General features: G+C 36.3%; 3 protein-coding genes across 5 annotated transcripts in view; 2 read left to right on the top strand and 1 right to left on the bottom strand.

Annotated features, from left to right (window-relative positions):
• The window catches only part of LOC116163227, a 49,344-nt gene that overhangs the window by 17,693 nt on the left and 10,799 nt on the right, over positions 1-20,852 (bottom strand). The window lies entirely within an intron of this gene.
• LOC116163228 (bolA-like protein DDB_G0274169) lies at positions 280-1,856 on the top strand. 2 transcript variants are annotated; one of them, XM_031477091.1, is made up of 3 exons: positions 280-429; positions 476-705; positions 763-1,856. In XM_031477091.1, exons 1-3 carry the CDS (start codon positions 399-401, stop codon positions 907-909), a joined length of 408 nt encoding a protein of 135 aa, XP_031332951.1. In that variant the 5' UTR covers positions 280-398; the 3' UTR covers positions 910-1,856. The 2 variants fall into 2 exon arrangements, with proteins under 2 accessions (XP_031332951.1, XP_031332952.1); XM_031477092.1 differs by having other exon boundaries at positions 314-705.
• On the top strand, positions 13,004-16,205 carry LOC116163225. 2 transcript variants are annotated; one of them, XM_031477082.1, is made up of 6 exons: positions 13,013-13,288; positions 13,394-14,108; positions 14,164-14,736; positions 14,796-15,141; positions 15,214-15,904; positions 15,961-16,205. In XM_031477082.1, the coding sequence occupies exons 1-6, from the start codon at positions 13,215-13,217 to the stop codon at positions 16,091-16,093; spliced, it is 2,532 nt and encodes an 843-aa protein (XP_031332942.1). In that variant the 5' UTR covers positions 13,013-13,214; the 3' UTR covers positions 16,094-16,205. The 2 variants fall into 2 exon arrangements, with proteins under 2 accessions (XP_031332943.1, XP_031332942.1); XM_031477083.1 differs by lacking the exons at positions 15,214-15,904; positions 15,961-16,205 and having other exon boundaries at positions 13,004-13,288; positions 14,796-14,887; positions 14,947-15,081.

The raw sequence follows: 20,852 nt of genomic DNA, 5'->3' as shown, positions 1-20,852 counted from the left end.
ACTTCGGCTATAACCAATTCTTCCGACATTTTCACCACTACTGGCTTGTCACTTGCCGTTTTTTAACTAGCAACTCCGTTTACACATGACTAGTTTACTAGCTGACTCGCTCAAAATGACGGCGAGTAGCGAGTAACGTTGATCTGCTTTCAACCGGCCGGCTAGTTTGCTAGTATAGGATTACCCGGAGCTAGTTTACTATCAACTAGCAAATTAGCCGGCTAATAGCTAGTAAACTCGCTACGTGTAATCGACCCTTTATGGAAAGATCAATTTACCGAAAATCTGTGACGCCACTGGATAGTGGATTGTGTTTACTTTTTTTCGCTGTTCGAGTCGTGACATCGGAGGAAATTTCCATTAGAAATAGAAAGCAAATTGATTAATAATCATCATTCATGTCTTCTTATCATTGTTTATTAGCAATTAGTTAAGTAATATTCTTCTTTTATTTCATTTTTATTTTTTTTTTCAGATACAGGATATTTTAACCACACATTGAAAAATTTAATCTTGAAAATCAAAATGTCTAACTTGGCAGCTCCAGTTGCAACAGCAATCAGACAGAAATTGAGTACAAACTTGAACGTACTCCACTTGGATGTCCTTAATGAATCTCATATGCATAACGTCCCTAAGGGTTCTGAAACACACTTTAAAGTGGTTGTCGTCAGTGAAAAGTTTAGCGGTGTACCATTGATTAAGGTATGTCTTTAATGTTCTTGTTAATTATAATGTATCACTATTGGAATGTTCTTTTAGCGGCATCGTATTATTCACGATTTATTGAAGGACGAATTACAAAATGGAGTTCACGCTTTATCAATTGAAGCGAAAACACCAGATCAATGGACGCCTGACGATACAATTAAGCGAAGTCCACCCTGCAAAGGTGGCTTCGGGTTGTAAACGAACTATGTACATATCTACATAACATGCTGTGATAGTTTTATATATGTAATTTTAAATTATTTGTGTTACTAAGGAGGAAATTACATTACATATTCTGCAGTATAAATGAGGTTTAGAACAATGATTACAAGAACTTAAATTTGATTGTCAGGTGATGAAGGTTGTAATGTAGGTACATATGTGAATTAGTGAAAAATCAATAATTACCGCAGAAAAGGTCGATGCGGCTGATTCAACCATAGCGCGTGTGCTCACGAAAATTCATAGAGGGCGTGTACTGAAGGGTTCAAGAAACCGATGCCCATGTTGAAGTGTCGCTCCCTAGTCCTCGTCGGGCATTAGAGTAGCGTTATTGAAGGTAGTTTGTCTGTGTCCATTGGCAGTACTACAAGTGCAGAAAACGTTCCACTGTTTCAGCTGTCAAGACTGCAAAGCCCACATCTATCATCCTCGCAGCTGTTGTACCTATCTTGTAGTTGGCAGCACATTGGAAGATGGCCTCTAAAAAGCCTTCTAAGGCTCTGTAGTTCTCCCATGCTTAAAGATAAGATCTCTATCTTTTCATTGCGAGATCTTTATAAATTGTTTAGTTTAGTTTAGCTTAGTGATTCTATTAGCTGTATCCCACTGTTCTAGCATTTGCGCCTATACGTGTTGTGACCGTTTGCACTGAAAAACTTAAGCAGAGCTTGGCTTAAGTCTTATAAGCCTTATTTTTGTTTTACATATGGCGTTATACGGTTATCATTTCCAGTGTATCCGATGGTTGCGTGTGGATTGCGAAATCTGTGAATTTTTTAATTAAAATTTAACGCCTGTTAAACTATACGTTTAGCTGTTAACTATATGTACTTGGAAATGGAATTAAGTTTGCCAATTACACTAGCTAGTAAATATTGTATATTAACGGCTGAAACGATTAATTAAATCCTCTTATTGACTCATGTTTTAATTTTAAATCACTTCATGAATATGCATTGAAGTGTTCCAAAGAAAGTTACATTGGCTTCAGGTTGGTTTTAAATTGTTTACTGCTACCGACAGTAAGGTCAAATAGTGCCTTATATGTGGAGTCTGTAAGAAGCAGACCTAGGTTGAACTACGCCTATTATAATAGACATGATCATTCTGTCAGTGTTCTCGTAGTTAATAGATCCTGAGTACTGTCATTTAACTATGTGTTCGCTGGTTAGACCCGAAATTAACAGGGGCACAGTCCACGCAAAAGATGTGAACATATGCTCTTCTCTCGGCTCTACATTTATCGTGAAACATAAAATGGCATACAAGCCAAAATTCTATCCAAAGCCAACATATTTAATTTTATTATTAACATCTGGCCCAAAAGATGTAGGGTTGGTTGAATTCGTTGCGGTTCGGTACGCGCCCGTGAATTAGAAATAGATTTTCCAAATATATATAACGTGACCAATTCAAACGTTTCAAATTTAAATCATATATACATAGATAGTCTCCCATCTGTCAATAAGGAGCATCTGTGCCCACATATCTAACAGAAATGCTTTGCACAGTAAGTCGAACACAGCATATGCGCAAACGAGACTACCAAGAATTTAAAATGGGTTTAGTGCGACTATGCAATAATAAAATAAATCTAATTATAACACATTATTAACATTCAAGATCACCAAGGATTTAAAGTGTACCCAATGCGCTTTCGTTACCAAACATAAATCCAGTCTTGAAGCATATCTTCACGTTTGTCAAGACTTGTGTGCTTTTGTCACCAAGTACAAATCCAATCGTAAAACGCATTTGTTAATACACAAGACCGGAAATCATTTCAAATGCGCCTGGCGTAAACTACAACACAGTAAACCACTTTTTTGTTCCAAGGAAACAACACGCCACACGCCAGTGAAATTCCGGGAATGTCAACTCAGTACGCATGATTGGTATTCTACTCGTGGCTTATTGGATATCTCTTTCATTAACGTCGGTACAGATTTAGTGGCTGCAGCTTATACATATCTATGGATTCAAATAATTATGGATCCATCAATACCTATGGAATATACAGGGTGTAGAAAAGGGACCCTTAAACTTGACAGTTGTACGCAAATTCAAATTTTAGCGCGCTTGCGTTTGCGCAATACCGAGGGAGTCAGTGTGCAATACATCTGCAAGTAACTTAAAACAGTTTGGTGGCTCTGGCTGTAGATCGGCTGCAGTAGCAGGAGGTTTCGTCGCCCATTCAGTGGCTCATTCGCTTTACGGGCACGCGAAAATAACAAAGTATGGCAGTATCCTCTCCTCTTGAGGTAGTGCTACGACGTCTCCGATATGCAACATTATGATGGCATAAATTGCCATCCCTTGGCCTTGCTTTTCTCATGGGTCGCAAGTCGCAACCCAATGTTTCCATGTCTAGACAAGAATTGAACTTTTCCACCCAGAAATCTAAACAGTAATGGTCTCTCTAACTAAAGTAACAATCAATTTCATTAAACTCAAGTTCGAGTTTTATATACTTATCGATCCTTGAATAATTAACGGTTTCTTTTTGCTTTTGTTTTTACTTAACCATTTAGCACCGCGCTCGTTTAGTTTTAGGTTACGTGAAACAAAACATTGGCCCGTATGCATAAAAGTAAGCAAATGCTTATACTTGCAAAATTCAAAGTAAATACTCGTAACTGCCCCTTCATACTGGTCTGTTTAGCATGGTTTAGCAGCGCTGCACTGTGTCCTGGTCCTTCTGCTTAGCAGCGCTGCTCAATCGCCCAGTGCGAATGAGCACTTACGAGTATTTACTTTGAATTTTGCAAGTATAAGCATTTGCTTACTTTTATTCATACGGGCCAATAGTCTGGCTAAAGTTAATCACAACTCCTACTTGTGTTTACTTCGGTCCGCATTTACCATTGAGTTAGAAAACTAATGGAGGGAATATAATGGTAGAAGGGGTAAGAATTTTTGTAGACGGAAGTCGCCACAGATAGAGGCCACTCGCGTGGATAGGTTCCCGTAAAGGTACATTTTGGCCGACATTATTTGACATATGAAAACGCGGGCATTGAACTATTATGGTTATTTTTATTGTTATTTGCGGGGTTGATACAGCGACGGTGATATACTCGACCATACGCTGAATCGGAATCTGGAAGGGTGGTAGAAAGAACAATGGTAAATATTATAATTCAGGCGTGGATCTCGGGTGATCGTTTATAGTTGCAGGATCTGGGATCTGATCTCCATTTGGCTGTGCTCTTGTTTATATACACCTTACCGTTGTAGTGGGGTAAGGATAGTGGCAGGGATATCTGCGCAGTCAAATGTTTATATGGAGTGCTCCTGCCCTCTCTTGTCCAAAATTCGCATAATTTTTAAAAGATTTTATACGAAATCTGAATTATAAAATTACTGAATTTTTAATCCTTACAATGTGACAGTTGACAGATTTCACGATCGCGCGAAATCAAATCTAACTAAAAATATTCGCCCTAAACATGATGGGCGGTTTTTTCACTAAATATTGTGTAATTATTGCGTTATCAATTGAATACGAATAACATTAGTGCTTGCCATAATTATAGACGCGTCCATAATTGTTATTCCTGAAATAGTTTTAGTACATAAAGCTACGCCATTCAAATTTGGGACTATGTTTACCTTGTTTGGCATGATGTGCTGCAGTGAATTCATTGCGGGCTTGCAGAATATCAAAAAAACCGTAAGTAAGTAAAGTTTATGTTCAACATTTTAATTTTAATTACATGGTTTTAGGCGTAATGGTAACGGAGATTAAAGGTGGGTTCATAGCTCTCCGTTCATCCGTTGCGTTGATCCGTCAAACGGATAATACATTTTGTTAAGGTTCATAGCAATCCGTCCACATTGTACATTTGCAACGTATAACCATAACCTAAATTTTATTTTGTACTGCACCTTCCGTGATTTTCAGTATGTAAAAATGGTACGAAAGTAAGAACACGTTGCTCTCTGATTATTACCGTGAAGAAACGAAGAGGCGAACACTGTTAACGTACCAAACATAACCTCACTCTTGTTAAAAACGGACCAACGGAAACGTAAATGTTCAACTTCAACCAACTTTTCCGTCGTAAACGGACGACGTACGATTTAAAAATTTGCTGTCTTCTGATTGGCTAACGGACAAACGGAAACGTATGAACGGAGAGCTATTATATGAACTTACCTTAAGTTGCGACAGGAAGTGAATTCGTTTCCAATTATTATTTTGGCCTATATGATGTTGATGCAGTGCGTGCAATATTCTTAGGAAAACGAGATTTATAGACTGTGTGTGCGTGCAATATCAAATTTTGGTCGCTACGCGTCTTGCCTACCTTTCGGCATACCTATGTCCAATCGGTGGGGTTTCTTTTTGAAATTATAGTGCTAATTGTAGTAAGTAAGCTACACGTGTACATTTATTTAAAAGTAACATTTTCCATTTTAAATGTAACATTTCTTGCTTCTATGCGATTTAAATAAATAAAAAGGCGGTTTATTTATGTTGTAAAGTCTCAAATCTGATAATTTTCTGTGTGATTTGTGCTAACAATTTGATTGACAGCTATAATAAATAATGCGAATCTTGTCTTCCATGCTCAGGGTACCTCTATAAAGGATAGCGCTATACGTAATTAATGTGCCGAAAGTGATGGTAATAGATGGTACGCCCTTTTGAACTATGTTGGGGTGTGGCCATTGAGATAGAAAACTAATGGAGGGAATATAATGGTAGAGGGGGTAAGAATTTTTGTAGACGGAAGTTGCCACAGATAGAGGCCACTCGCGTGGATAGGTTCCCGTGAAGGTACATTTTGGCCGACATTATTTGACATATGAAAACGCGGGTCCTGTCACTGTCAATTTTCCACCAAATTCAAATTTTATTAAATTTGCCATTTTAAAGTACCTAATAATTTCGGATCGGTTTGTGCTCTGGTTTATATAAATAACTAACTGCCGCATCGTGTTTTTATCACACGCAATTTTGTGAATTGAGAATGATTAGCTGCGTATCATGCAAAATTTCTCATAAAGGGAAGAAACAGGGCATTTCCTTTCATCGGTAAGACCTGTCATTTATCATGTTGTAGGCGAGGTTGTAGGTACCTAACCTAGTTTATGTTTTTTAGTTTTCCAAACGAACCAGTACTTCGAGCAAAATGGTTACCTAACATTTGTAAATATATCTCAAGAACAGCTCTCGAAATTTGCTTTTGTGCTCACAACGCTTCATTGACTATGATTTCGACCAAAGCAACCAAAGGTTGCACCGGAAAATGTTTATCAAATATGCAGTAGGTATACTATCAAAACTTGTTTTTACAGCTAAACGTGTGAGTTTATAATATGGATATCAGGTGTAAGTTTTTTTACGAGTGCGGATACATTTTGAGACCAATAAACAATAAATTATTATTGAATCTCTCTGCCCTTGTAATGAACCTGAGACCAACCAGTCAATTGTAGCTATTGATCAACACAGTGAATTTAATGGGAATTGTCAAGTTGTAGTGGCTATAGTAAACTGGCCTTAATTATAGTACTGGAACACATCGATGTAGGTATATTTAGATTTGTAATCAATGACTATAAATCTGCATACTTTCCCATCCTTGTCTATTTTGTTTACTTTACCACGAGCATGTATTTTACTCCTATACGTTTTTTTTGTTATTATTCCTATTAGTGGAAAGAAAATTATATCTCTATGCCACTGAAGTGAGACGCTAATGATAACGGAAGTGGTGTGGTACTTTAATCACAGCTAGAGGCCACTTTTGGTTCCCGTGGTCTACGCTTGGCCAAGCATTTGATTCCCTCCATTAGTTTTCTAACTCAATGGCATTTACTTATTTCATCTTTTTCGCGTTTGGTCGTTCATTTACAATTTACAAAAAAAAGCACAAAACTTAAAATAATCCATATTACTCATAGTAAGAATAAGAATTGTTTTTAAAATGCGGTTTTGAACAATTTGCATCTAAATCAGTTGTCATCTGTGTCAGACAGTTACGATGAGAGCGCCATCTCTATCCATTAGGATATTAGCAACTAAATCGAGGTAGGTAATGAATATTTTTGCGCGATCGGTCATTTCTGATTATTTACCATGTGTGTTTCCATGACAGTACCACAGCCGTCTATAATTACAAGCCATGCTGAGAAGTTTGCCAACGTTGTTCGAAAGTCAATCGGTAGGCCGATGTAAGTTTTAATGGCGTCTTGTTGCTCTTGAAAAATGGCATTTTCTTCTCCCCTGTGTTTCGCCTTGGCGGTTTTAATATAGAAGAAAGATACTTAGGCAGCTTACAATTGTGCATATATATTATTTATTTACAAAAATGGATAATAACATTTTTATTTGACTTTAAAATTCGGAACGCTGTAAATTGGTAACTGTATCATAATGTGTTTTCCATCGAGATCTCCGAAATTGGTGAACTTCTGTCGAAAGAGGTCGAGGTAAAGCACACGCTTGAGCACTTAATTTCGGTAAAAGGACAGTAAATCGCTGCGCATCAGCGAGGTTTTATCAACGACCAGGTGTGATTCAGAATGGCAGACTTTAAGCCAGTCACTACTCCAGTGGATCTAGGTACGAAGCTTTTGAAGAGGGGAGCCCCATAGACTTCAAATTCCCGTACCATGAACTCTTGGGAATAAGTTGAAACGTTCCTTCAGAAAATCGATTTGACATGTCCGTGCTAGAATACCTGAAATACAAACTAATTGTATTTTTTCACGATAAACACTTACCGTACTTACGTACCACGTAGTGTGTAGGTCATATTTGAGCTTGTACAGGCACTTTGAACAAATACAAGTGCTTGTAAAGGGTCCAGTAAGGAGTAGCCTGCTTTAGAGGTTATGACAACAAATCGACATATTTCGTTTAGCAACTTACCTGAATAACAATTTCTGTTTATTCCGTACGGAGTAACACAAATTGTCGCAATCTCGCTCTGTTAAAACGGGTAAATTGGAATATTACACCCAAAACACATATATAATACACCCAAAATGTGTCAAGTTGAATTAGGAAATCGGTCTACCATGCAGTGTTGCCATAATTCTCAGCACGGCTTGTAATTATAGACGGTTGTGACAGTACGTAGCATTTAGCAGTTGCTATGATTACGACCACAGAAAATAAAATAAGGCCGTATTCTGTGATTACGACGACGCCAAAATTACTTACCGATCTAAAAACAGAACAGCAAAAATACTTTTTACACTCCTTCGGTCTAAATCGCGTTTTCCCAATAAAACACGAACGTCGGGAACGTCAATTTTACAATTGACTATCTACTTTCGCGCACTAGTGCCTGAAAATTCAACGAAATTATCTATTTAGTGCGTATCATAAACTAAAAAGTAGTATGATGGAAGAGTAAAAAAGAAAATATAAATACACTTTACATCATTCCCTGTAGTACACGGGCAAAAATAAGCTTAAACCAGAAGTTTTGAACAATAAATTGACATTTTAAATTTCTAAATGTCTACTTTATCGGCATAGAGGACTTGATTTTTTCAAAAGAATTATAATGTCGCAAAAATCTCGCGAAAAGAATTTGAATTAATTTATATAAATTCGATTTAACTAATCCGTGCAAAAAATAGAATACATGTTACGTGCGTGAACAGTATTTGCTTGATTCGCGCGAGATGCGTCGCTCGTGCGCGTTGCGCACTCGCGCCGCCAAACTTCGCGCTCATCTTCAAAACAACTGTTCCCGCACTAATCATGTAAATAACTATTACCGACGCCTTTTTAAAAACAATCGGTTCAAAATCAACAGTCTTACATTACATTTAATCTTTAATTATTGTTAGGTACATTAAACGTACAATTTGTGCTGTTGTTTCCTATAGAAAGACGCTCATAAAGTCATAAAGGAAGTGCAAAGCTAGTAAACTACATCAGACACATGCACATTTTTATGAAATTATTAATTTCAATTTTGACATTTAAACTGGTTACCTAGTGATGTACACCAAACCACTTCGATTATTTCGATTTATTCTGCTCGTTAATTTCTTAGTGCATATTTATAGTGGTTGGATAATTTTAATTTCGATCGCGCAAAAAATGTTATAAGCACGTCGAACGTTAAGGCACAGATTTATTTAAATCTGTGGTTAAGGGTTACCGTTCTCAGACAATAATTGGAGTCGTCGCTTCGCTCCTCCTCCAAACAATTGTCTTCGAACGGTAAAAATCCCTTACCGTTCTCCATACTTAAGAGTCTTTTTTACCTAAGCGCAACTTTTTTATATTATAGCATTGAATAGATTTATTATTCAATGATTATAGTGTATAGATGATTATAGCTGCAAGCTGCAAGAGATAAGATGATATTCTTGCATTGTCAACTCCTGTCTTAGTCCTTAGTTAGTTCCCACCGACACTGTGCAGCGGCGCCACTTGTTATACTCAAATTGTTGATTTAACACCCGCCAAGATACAGACTTTATTTACAAAAATTATGATTTCATTTTTTGGGGTCATGTTTAGAAGTAACTTATCTAAAAAACTGTCGGTTTACTTTTTCCATAAATCGTCTTGATCGAGAGTAAAAAAATAAAACAGATTAGCGCAATCATCGGTGCGAAACATCTAATCTTTAAACAATCGGTATTAAGTTGCTATAAACTTAAAAAAAAAATAGTCCGACCATTTTGTAGATAAAGGTCTAAATTTATAAAATAGTTCTTAAAAAAAATTGTTTTTGGAGAAACAAATAGAGTTTTTATGGCGAGCGCTCTTATGGAAATTTACATTGGATGCAGTGGGTACAGAAGACTCTTAATATACTATACTAACCTCGAATCGAACATTACTAACCTCGAGAATCTACTTTCCTCCCTCCTGAAAAAATAAGTGTTGTAAAACACAACTTCCTTATCCTTCAAAATGACAATTGGCGGTCCGGCGGGAAAAAGAGTATAGATAAGTCCAAAATTGCGAAAAATGAGATAAGTATGTCAGGAGCTTTTAAAACACTCAAGTACTTATTGTGAATAAAGATGTATGTATATTTTCAATAATAACTGTGTGTATATAGTCTTGCGTAAATGGATACAAGTCTAGATTTATATCAAGAAATTTGGGGATACAGGTACAAGTTAACATATATCTGAAAATAAATCACTAATGAAACATATTATAATGGGAAAATGGATATAAGTTGACTTATTTCCTTATTCACTTTTTAATTTTCGTCATTTATTATTTTTGAATAGTGGAAAAGGGTATAAGTAAAGTAAAAATTTGATAGAGCTTCTTTCCTATATTGACGAAAATTTGCCTCACTTTTACAGGAATCTACCGACAAAAGAAGACTTGACAGATACTATTACTAATAGTGATGATAGTGAAGATGAGTAATGATTTCTCAATGCTAAAATTTTGTTGTGTAAAAGGATATATGTTTTGTTTTTTTAGCCTAAATAAATGTGCAAAACGGTATAAGTATTGATTTGTTTGTAAACAAATGGTTGTATCATGTCTAAAATTTTGCTATTGAAACTACTGCTTCTTTCAAGTTTAGTAAAAAAAAGAATATTTTTCTAGGAGTAGGTATTGGTGTTAAAATGCACCTAAGGGCCGGTTCTACAATGCGAGAATAAAACCGAGAATTGGTATACCAGGGATAAGCTTATACTCGGTTAAATTTTTGAGTTGCGTTCTACAGTCATCCGATCACCCTAGAATAGCTATACCTCGTATATCCGGGGAGTAGCTCATTTGTACGCACATTAGTTCAGTTTGTGCTGACATTTGTACTGATTACAGAATTTTTTGTGATTTGTGTATTGATTTCGCGGGTCTTAGAAATGATGGAAAGTGGCGAGGCTAAAAAAGGTGCAGTAATTTTACATCTGATGAAGTAGATGTGCTAGTTAGCTTGGTTGAAGAATTCAAGGGTCTAGTAGGAAGTATTATGAAGTTATTATGAAGAGAGGCGATTGCATCGGTCACCTGGGTCACAATGCCACAGCCAGAGGTTTTGCTAACACCTGCAAAATCTGCAACTGAATTGAGCATGTTGCATGAAAACGTAAACTTAAGAGCTACTTTGTTGTTGGTGTTATCGCATGATTTCTGTCTCTGGTACTTTGAATTCTATCCTGAATCATTTCTAGAAGCATTTCACATGTACGCTTTTGCAGACGAAACCGTGTAAAGAATTCCAAATCGGCATATTCTTCAAAGAAATTTGGCCTGTAAACCATCGAATAGGCATTCTAGTTATGTAAAGCAAAATAACGTCAGCTAACCGACGTCTAAACATTTTCGGATTATGTCCGTTCTCAAACTCATCCCAGTCATCTTCCTCAGAGTCGAAAATATGTATGTTCATTTTGATTTTGATAAAAAAATCACAAAAAACACGTGCTGTCAGCTTGACAAGTAAGTGACAAATGAGAACGACATACAAAGCCGCTACCAATAGAATGGGAGAATAACTTTAATGCCTGGTATATCCAAACAATTTCAAAGGGATAACTTATCCGCCATTTTACACCTGGAATAACGCTATTCTGCAAATGTAGAACCAAATTTTCGAATGTTACTCCAAGAATAGCTTATCCGTGGTATATACTAGCATTGTAGAACCGGCCCTAAACGAAGTTGGATATCGATTTTCTCAAAACCCAACATTCATACTTATACCCTTCTTCCCGCTGGGCCGCCAATTATGAGATTGATTACAATATGATCGTGAATAAACAGTTTTTCAAGATACAAATCCATATTTACTGAAATAGGAATAAATTTACCTTTGACAATTTCACACGCACATTTTTTTGGTTAGCATTCCTACTTCTGAAAAAGTCAATTTTAAGTGCATGAACATATGTAAAAATAAATTTAAATGCATGCATATTTTAATGTTTTAAGTGCATACAAATCTGAAGCCTAGTACATAATAACTTTATCGTGGACCTTCGGATAGTCTATATGCATAACAAACACTTTCTAGTCTTAATATAGCGGGTGTAACCACTTATGGATTTAATATCATAATATAATCAGTCAAATATATGCGGTACGTAATATCCAGTAGGTAGTTAGTAGTTGTGATAATGATAATCCCTATTTTTAGCAGCTGAAAGGTTAGTTAATATGTTTATTATAGGATTGTTTACAACAAGGGAGATTAATTGATCGAATTACTATTAAAATTGTCAGGTAGAACATCGCACATTTAAAAATAGGCCCTTTATATTCGTTGATCATTGGTGAATTAAGGGAGTTTCAATTTCTCATAAATAAAACACAAAGGTGGTTGATTATTTAAAAGTACAGACAAATAAATCTGGATGAAAAAGTTACAAATTATATCATTCCTCAGACAAAACAAAAGGACTTGCTCTATTTCTTCAACGAGTTTTATTTATATTGATTACAGAATTTTGAGAATATTTGGCTAGATTAAACGAAATCTCACAACGAATTTGCCAAGAAATGCAGACTACTATTATATCCTTTATTTATAAAGAGAAAAGTATAGTATATACAGGGAATTTTTCTCTAATGTATACATTTGGGCTATGTATACTTAAAAAAACGGATCAAATGTGTGGAATAGATGGCCATAATAGACAACCAACGCAACCAACTCTACAGGAATTTGTTTTAAAATGTAATCTGATAATCAAATTAGGGTTACCTATTAGTCTTTATTTTTATTAATAGCATCAAACTGTGATTTTTTAACACAAAGATGTTTCGCAAAGACGATATGGTTGAAATGTTAAGGCGCCTCTAAACACTTGCAAAAATTTAAGATTGCGCCTTACTGTATTTAAGGCTATGCAACACACATTACCAATTGCAGCAAGAAGGTCACAGGTACCTTCTCATTGTTGAGTTAATGAGGGTTTATTATATTTACCTAATTTACATAATCACTGTCAATTCAGGAAAATTCTATAAATATTTAACGCTATACCTGCATTTGTTGTAATTATGTTTATTTTCAAATTCTAGGAGATTTTGCAATAATTGTGTAAATAATGTCATTACATAGGAAACATAAAATAATTTATTATCGATAATGTAACTTATGATTTCACCTGTAATCACCTATAATTACTCATTACGATATTGAAAAACATTATCAAAAATAGATATATTGTACACAAAATAATGAGCATCTCAAAAACTAATTGCATAATAATGATATAATTACGTCTCTACTTCATATAAAAGAACTTCCCTAGCGATTTTCAAATATTGTTTACTTACTTTTGCGTTATATCAAACGTACTAAAGTGTGTATTGTGGTAAAATGCCTAAAGCAAGAAAAAGTTTCACCACCAAGAAACGGAGCAGGAAGGTGATATTGCAGAAAGCCCGAGAAGCGTAAGTACAAATTTTTTATGTTAGTTTTTTTAAATAATTGAACATGTTCTAATTTTATCTTACATGCTACGTATACCTATACTTATACGGTTTGTGTTGTTTCAGGAAGTTAACCAAAATGGCAATGAATGTTGTTAGTAGTATAGAAGAAGATGACAAACCTAATTGCATGGTTCAATGTGAAGAACATTTATCAGACGTCAATCATGAAGCAGGCAGTGGAACCAATGATGAAGACGAACACGGTTCGGAAATGTCATTTTATGAAAGTGATCTAGAAACAGAACCTCATTGCGAGCAAAAAGATACCTTATTTTTATCTGGTCGCCGAATTGTAGAGATTGGTCATTTTTTGGCATCTCTTAGAGCTCTACGACATGATGGCTTTGGTTGCTCTTTCTTCGACATGGACATCCAATCGGAAAAAATTGAAGGCTTAGAAAGCATATTTACGTTTAAATGTAAAGTGTGTGGGAAAATAGATTCCGTAAGAAGTTGCGGTGGTAGTGCAACATTTCATTCCACAAATCAAGCTGGTATTATTGGGTCCTTATCTATTGGAATTGGATACAGTCAATTAGCAGAGCTGCTTGCAGCCATGGATATACCGCAAATGTCAAACGTGACCTATTTAAAAAATCACAATGCCATATACCCTTCTGTACATGCATTAAATCAACAATTGATGACTGTCGCTGCAAAAGAAGAAGCTGAGCTTGCCGATGAAATGAAAGATGGTATACCAGTCATTGGCGTTATAGCTGACGGTGCATGGGCAAAGCGATCTTATCGTAAAAATTATTCTGCCCTTTCAGGAGTGGTAAGTTTATAAGAATACGTTATCTATTCAAAGCATAACCCAATCATTGTTATAGGCATCTATCATTGGAGCCAAAACAAAGAAAATTTTGCATATGGGTGTCAAAAATAAGTACTGCTTCTTATGTGCTAGAGGGCGTAAAGAAGAAGACCATGATTGTTTTCGAAACTGGTCTAAGACGTCTAGAGCCATGGAATCAGCCATTGTAGGTGAAGGTTTTAAAAATTCCATAACGCGCCACAATCTTATATATGGAAAACTAATTGGGGATGGCGACAGTAGCGTTTACAAACATTTAGTTGAAATCGCACCATACGGTCCATCGTTTTACATAAAAAAAATTGAATGTCGCAATCATTTACTTCGAAACTTCATAAATAAACTCAGCGATTTGAGTAAAGACACCAAATACTCAAAACCTCACAGAGAGTATGTGTCAAATCCATCAATGCTAGGTCGCTTCCGCAATGCAGTTATAAGGGCTATCGCATACAGGAAATCCGAAAATAATGCACTTGATGACAAGATTGACAATTTAAAGAAGGATATATTGAATAGTCCCTACCATATCTTTGGCCGCCATGTACATTGCAAAGATTACTTTTGCAAAGGTTCAGATGAGAATAAGGTAATGTTTCTGATTTGCTATTTATTAATTCCATACTAAAGGTGTTTTCTTATTTTTAGGATGATTTAGTTGATATATATACCCAAAACGGGATCCTAGGTGGAATTAATACCATTATACAACGACTTGCGGATCACGCCTCTAGTTTACTGTATGATACAGACAATAATCCTGCGGAAACTTATAATTCCATCATAGCTAAACTTGTAGGAGGTAAAAGAATAAACTTTTCACTCAAAAATTCCTACCAATTAAGGTGTGAACTGGCGGCCATATCCTACAATTGCAAACAACGTAATTTATTAGGCGTTTTACATAAGCAGCTATGTGGAAGACCACCAGGACATTACACACAAATCTTCCTAGACGCCCAACTACATCGGTACAACAACAGATCTAGAAAACGTAAGTATGTTTATCACAATCACTCGCCCCCTTTCCGCGTCTTTTATTTGTAATTATTTCTTTTTGTTTTAGATCATATCAAGAAAAGAGCGTTTCAGACCGCTGATCAACATTACGGTATGGTGGAGGAAATTGCAATCCCTGACCTATCCTTGGAAGAATATGAACTAAAATCAGCCCAATTTCTAAAAGATTTGAAGAACTTAAACAGAAGAGATGTTGAGCGTGATACAATAAACCAATCAAAAAGCGATTTATGGATTATTGAACGTAAAAAAAGAATAACAGCTTCTAATTTTGGGAAAGTTTGCAAATTACGCAAGACAACTTCCACAGCTAAAACTGTAACACACTTACTGTATAGTTCTTTTAGAGGAAACAAATACACACAATTTGGATTGGAGAGCGAAGTAAATGCCATTGAGCACTTTGAACGCCTATATCAAGTAAAGGTAACCAGATGCGGTCTCATCGTCGATGAAGAAAAACCGTATTTGGCTTGTTCTCCTGACGGTTTAGTTGGGGAAGACAGTATAGTTGAAATTAAGAGTTCCTTGAAAAGTGGCGACCACGATCCTGTTGAGGCATGTATGTTAAAATTAATTGACTATTGTGTTTTAGATGAGGAAAACAATAGAATTATGCTAAAAAGGAGTCATAATTATTACTATCAACTCCAAGGCATTATGCACATCACCAAGAGAAGCAACTGTTATTTTATAGTTTATACAACAGCGGGAATCCATGTTGAGGAAATAAGAAGGTATGTTACCTACAAAATATGTCTAGCGAAATACTCATGCACTTACATTCTTATAGGGATGACATCTTTTGGACACAACATATGGAAAAAAAGCTGCAAGAATTTTACATGCAGTCATTATTGCCAGAATTAGTGGATTCAAGGCGATGTCGTAATATGGACATTAGGACGGTACACATGGTAAATTAAATACTTTTTCGGAAATGCAAACCTGCTTGTTCGTTTTTTATTTACCTAATATTTAAGTTTATATGTAAAATTGTATTAAAATTTATCTTTCAAATAAAAGTACCATTAGTGACATGTTTTACAATGGTGAAACACCAAACCGTATGTTTTCAATAAAATAATTGCGTCACTTGTCCCATATTTATAAAATTGCATTGGCGATGACAATAATGGGGTACCGCGAATAACGATTCCCTGGAGTGCTCGGAATGGAAATTTTCGAGAACCGGAACGCGAGCATCAGCCCATCCCCAGGAGGTTTAGGAAGGGGGGGGGGGGCATAGTAAACATAATGGTTGCGCTTTGGAGGAAAAATATTCCAAATTTAAAATTTTGGAAGAATAAACATTATTTACTGCCTTTCAAAGGTTAAAGAGAAAGCTCCAAAACATTAAAAAATCAGTTACAGAGTTCCGCTTTGTGGAATCTATTGTTTCCCTTTGTGTAGAGACAAAGCGAATTCTGCTGGGTTCCGTGTGCTGGTACGATCTGGAGAACGTATAATCCTTTCCAGATGTGATATTTACCACACTAAGAAAAAATAAACCAACAATGAGGGTTATTCCCTAACTCTAAAGGAATCGAAATGTAACAAATCGAATCGGAATGTTTAGTAAAATCGGAATTATTAGGCAAACAATTCCGATTTGACTAAACATTCCGATTCGATTTGTTACATTTCGATTCGATTGGAAGTTAGGGAATAATTTCCATTATGTAGGATTATGTGCAATTTTTTTTTCGGGGGGAGGATCTGACCACACGGTCGCTTCATGAACGGGAACGGCGTACAAAATTTTTCCACGACACGAAACTATATGTAATATTTTTTACCAACCGGAACCCGGAATAACATTCGTTCCGGTCCATTCCGCTTCCCCGCAGACATTCAAAGGTTCTGCATAAATGTAGTACAAATAGCCTCGGGTATATACAAGGTAAATTTATTTTGTTAGTGGTTTAAATTATCCACTAATTACACCAAGTCCTCGGGCAATTTATACCTGCCGCGGATCATTAGAAAGAAAAGAGATACCTATATTGTGTTGCAGTGGATTTTCAACCTTATTGACATGAAACATTTCCATCGATTTCTTCCGTTTTTCCCAATATTTTGGCACTAGTTTATAATTCTACAACGTGCGCGGTGGTTTAAACTTTTATACACTGCACGTACTGTGTTATAATAGAAGATTATTTAATAATAATGATATCTGTGATTGATTATATTGAAAATTCGAAATCGCCACACAAAAAATCATATCTATTAACACATGCTTCGTTTTTAAAAAAACGTTCTATTGTAACATTCAGACACATGTATACACCAAAAAGACGTTTTGTCCGTTTCTTCAACATTTCAAATAAATTTTTTTTTTGGGAAATAAGTTAACATTGCTCTTATGGGTGTATGATGTGTTGCCGACTTTCTATTTAGAACCCCCTTAACATGGTATCAGGTTGATAACAGTTTAAGAACTGTAAAAACAGCTCCAGTTTGCCGCGATGTTGTGTTGGTTGCCTATCCCTGGCAACACAGTTCTCAGTTCTGTATAAAAAGCGTTTATTGTAGACTAATCCCTCTATGTATACAGGATGGGCCATTAGTGTGTGGGTGGAAGATTGCGGATTTATTAACGCCCATATTAAAAATTTATTGTCGGGGCATGATTGAAGGAATCTTAAGGATACAACCTAAAAATACTTTCAACGAAATTGCAATTATTATACAGGGTGATTTATATCAAAGTTGAATTTCTTTAATGGAACTCTATTACACATGATATCTAAAATGAGTCGTTTAACCGCAATTCATCGTTTTTTCAAAAAGTAGATGTCCAGTAAAAATTGAATATCGCAGTTATCATTAAACCGAGAAGGCCGTGACTCGGCAGCATTACTAGTCATGAAATGTACTAACATCCGCCAAACGGCTAAAGTTAAATTTCTTTTGTGTTGAAAGAAATCATTCCGTCAATTTTTAAAATTGCAATCAAAGGTAACTTCATTATTTTAAATGGAACTACCAGGTTTTTTTATCGCATCAAATGTAGGATTTTATTACCTTTTTAATGATATGAGCATGTCGATATTTATCTTATACATATTTTTCGTAATTCCACCTTTTTCTAATAATTCACAGTGGTTTTCGATTTTCAAAGCCTCTCAGTGTAATTAGTAGGCCGTTAAAATAAACAATTGAAATAATAAAAAATTTACTTCAAACAAAAATCAAAATAAAAGGTTTAAATAAAAATAAGAAAAAAATTATCAAAGTCCTCGTGTGAGATCGAAGGGACTTCAGCGCATTTTTGTGTGGCAGATCAGGATTCTATTAGCCACTTTTGACTCAACCATCAATAACAGATCTTGTCGAAGGCTACTACATTCACTAACCGTTTCCTACTTTCCGCGTGCGCCCGCAATTCGCTTTTAAAGTTATAATCGTGTCGGGGGCTACCACATTCCTTTTGACGGTAGCCACTTCCGACGTCCCGTTCACCCGCAATTCGCTTCTATTGGCGACACGAGAAAGAGAGACAGCGATTCGAGATTTACGAAACGTTAAACCGCGTGAGTTCGCAACGGAAGGTAAAAGGCGCCCGAAGTTGACTACTTTTCGAAGACGCGCGCGCGCGCGCCTCGCAAAAGGTCGTTAATTTCGCCCCTAGAGGACAAAAAACAAAATTCGCAGGAGTTGTGCGCGTTTACAACATCTTTCCGACGACACCAATTTGAAAAGAATCGGACCAAAACTGTAGTAGAAGATAGGAAAAAACTGAAAAATCTTCACGTTAGTATACTACGCTCGAGGATGACGCCCAGATGTCGCCAACCCCACATCATGTAGCCGTGTCCCTAAGGTTGACAAATTTCACGGCCTTGTAGATACACGTACACCCGTTGCCTTTCTACAAGAGTTCTTCTACGCGCCCACATTTGCAGCCAGCCAGCCAGCCAAAGTGAGATTAAAAGCTACTTTTTACAAATAAATTTGCAAAAATGCGCTAAAAATAACAATTGTTTCTATAACTCTTCAAGACCAAACATTTGCCGATGGGTTTAGAAAATCATTCTTTGACACGACGAAGCGCAGCTGGCGTTATGGATGCGAAAGTATTACGAATGCGCATTTTCATATTCTCTTTTGTTATTGGGACTTTTTTACATACAGTTCCGTTCACGTAGCACGCGAAGCGCCGCTAGCATCTGGGGTCAAAACACTCTCAGCTACGCTCTCCGCTACACTCTAACCTCGCCGCTCCACTATGTCCTTACCCTAACCCTAAAGTGAAACTTATGATTGTGCATTCTAACGACATCTGTCATTTACTTTTCACTCAACGGTCATACTTATTACAAATGCACGATATAAAATGACGTTGAGAACATATGCCAATTCAGTTTCTATGGAAACGATCGCGACGGCCACTGAACTATTATTAAACTGGAACCCGCACTGTCGGTCTCTGCCATAGAAACGTCGAGAGAGATAGTGCAAGGGGGATTTCTGTCACTGTCACTCATTGGGAAACTGATCATTAATATAAATTCAAAACATATCAAATAGGCTGCTCTATGCGTGCGCGAGAGTAGGACAGAGATCCCCTTTGTGGCCCTCTCTCTCGGATCGCGCTGGCCGACGGAGCGCGCGTTCCAGTATTAAAATAATAGTTCAGTGGCGACGGCAGAACCTAAGTTTTCTATTTTTGACGTCTTTAAATTAAATTCAGAATTGTCACTTTACCATGACTTATATGGCTTCTGCTATAAAATAAAGTTTTGTATTATACACGACGATGAAGGGTAACTAACCATCTCGAGAAAGTTAATTCACTCAATGGTTAAAAAATCCCATTATCGTCTTGTATAATATAATAACTATTAATGGGCCTATCTTAATTTGTTCAGATAGAAAACTTTTCCCGATGTCTGGCGTTACACGTGACAGCAGTTTGACGAGCACATTGATTTTGGGTGCCATAAATTAGAATAATTTCCAATCTTTCGTTTAGTGTGTAAACCATTTTGGAAGTAAAATCTAAATCAATAAATTAATTTCCACTATCCCAAAATAGGTGTAAGAAGAGATAAAAGTCGCTAGGAGCTTTGATTATAGGTCTGGGCTGCACGTAGGAACAAACACATGCCAGCCAAATTCCCGTAGGAATTTTTTTGTCACAACGTCGAAACGACTTTCATCTCTTTTTACGTATGAAACCTTTCCTCTTGGTGGTCAACACTTCAACGATGATGACGAGCTGAAAGAACATGATACCACATAGTTGAGAACACGAGCGTCAACCTTCTGTGAAGAAGGCGTACAAAAACGTGTGCCACGCGCTATAACGTATGCCTACGAAATTCCGGAAGTTATGTAGAAAAGTAGTTTAAGGGTTGTACATTTTGGTACAATAAATTTTTCTTGTATCTATACACGTTTTTTTGTATAACCAAATGGAACCTTACGGACATACCTCCTATTGTATCGAAAGGTTCCGTACTGCACTGATAACAGCTCTAACACTCACGTTGACATACATTTTCACTTTTCACATATTGTCAATTGGGTTAGACATTCTTAATTCAAAAATCATAAATAATAATCGCCATTGTTTGGCTTGGGCTTGGGCAATTTCATAATGCTAAAAGTAATAAAACTCCAATGACGCTAAACTCGAACCGGTAATTTGTATGTCGGAAATTCCTATTTTTTTAA

This window comes from Photinus pyralis, unplaced genomic scaffold (assembly GCF_008802855.1).
Source record: "Photinus pyralis isolate 1611_PpyrPB1 unplaced genomic scaffold, Ppyr1.3 Ppyr1.4_LG2, whole genome shotgun sequence".
In the NCBI taxonomy this organism is placed as follows: Eukaryota; Metazoa; Arthropoda; class Insecta; order Coleoptera; family Lampyridae; genus Photinus; species Photinus pyralis.
This window is presented reverse-complemented; position numbering and strand designations above follow the sequence as displayed.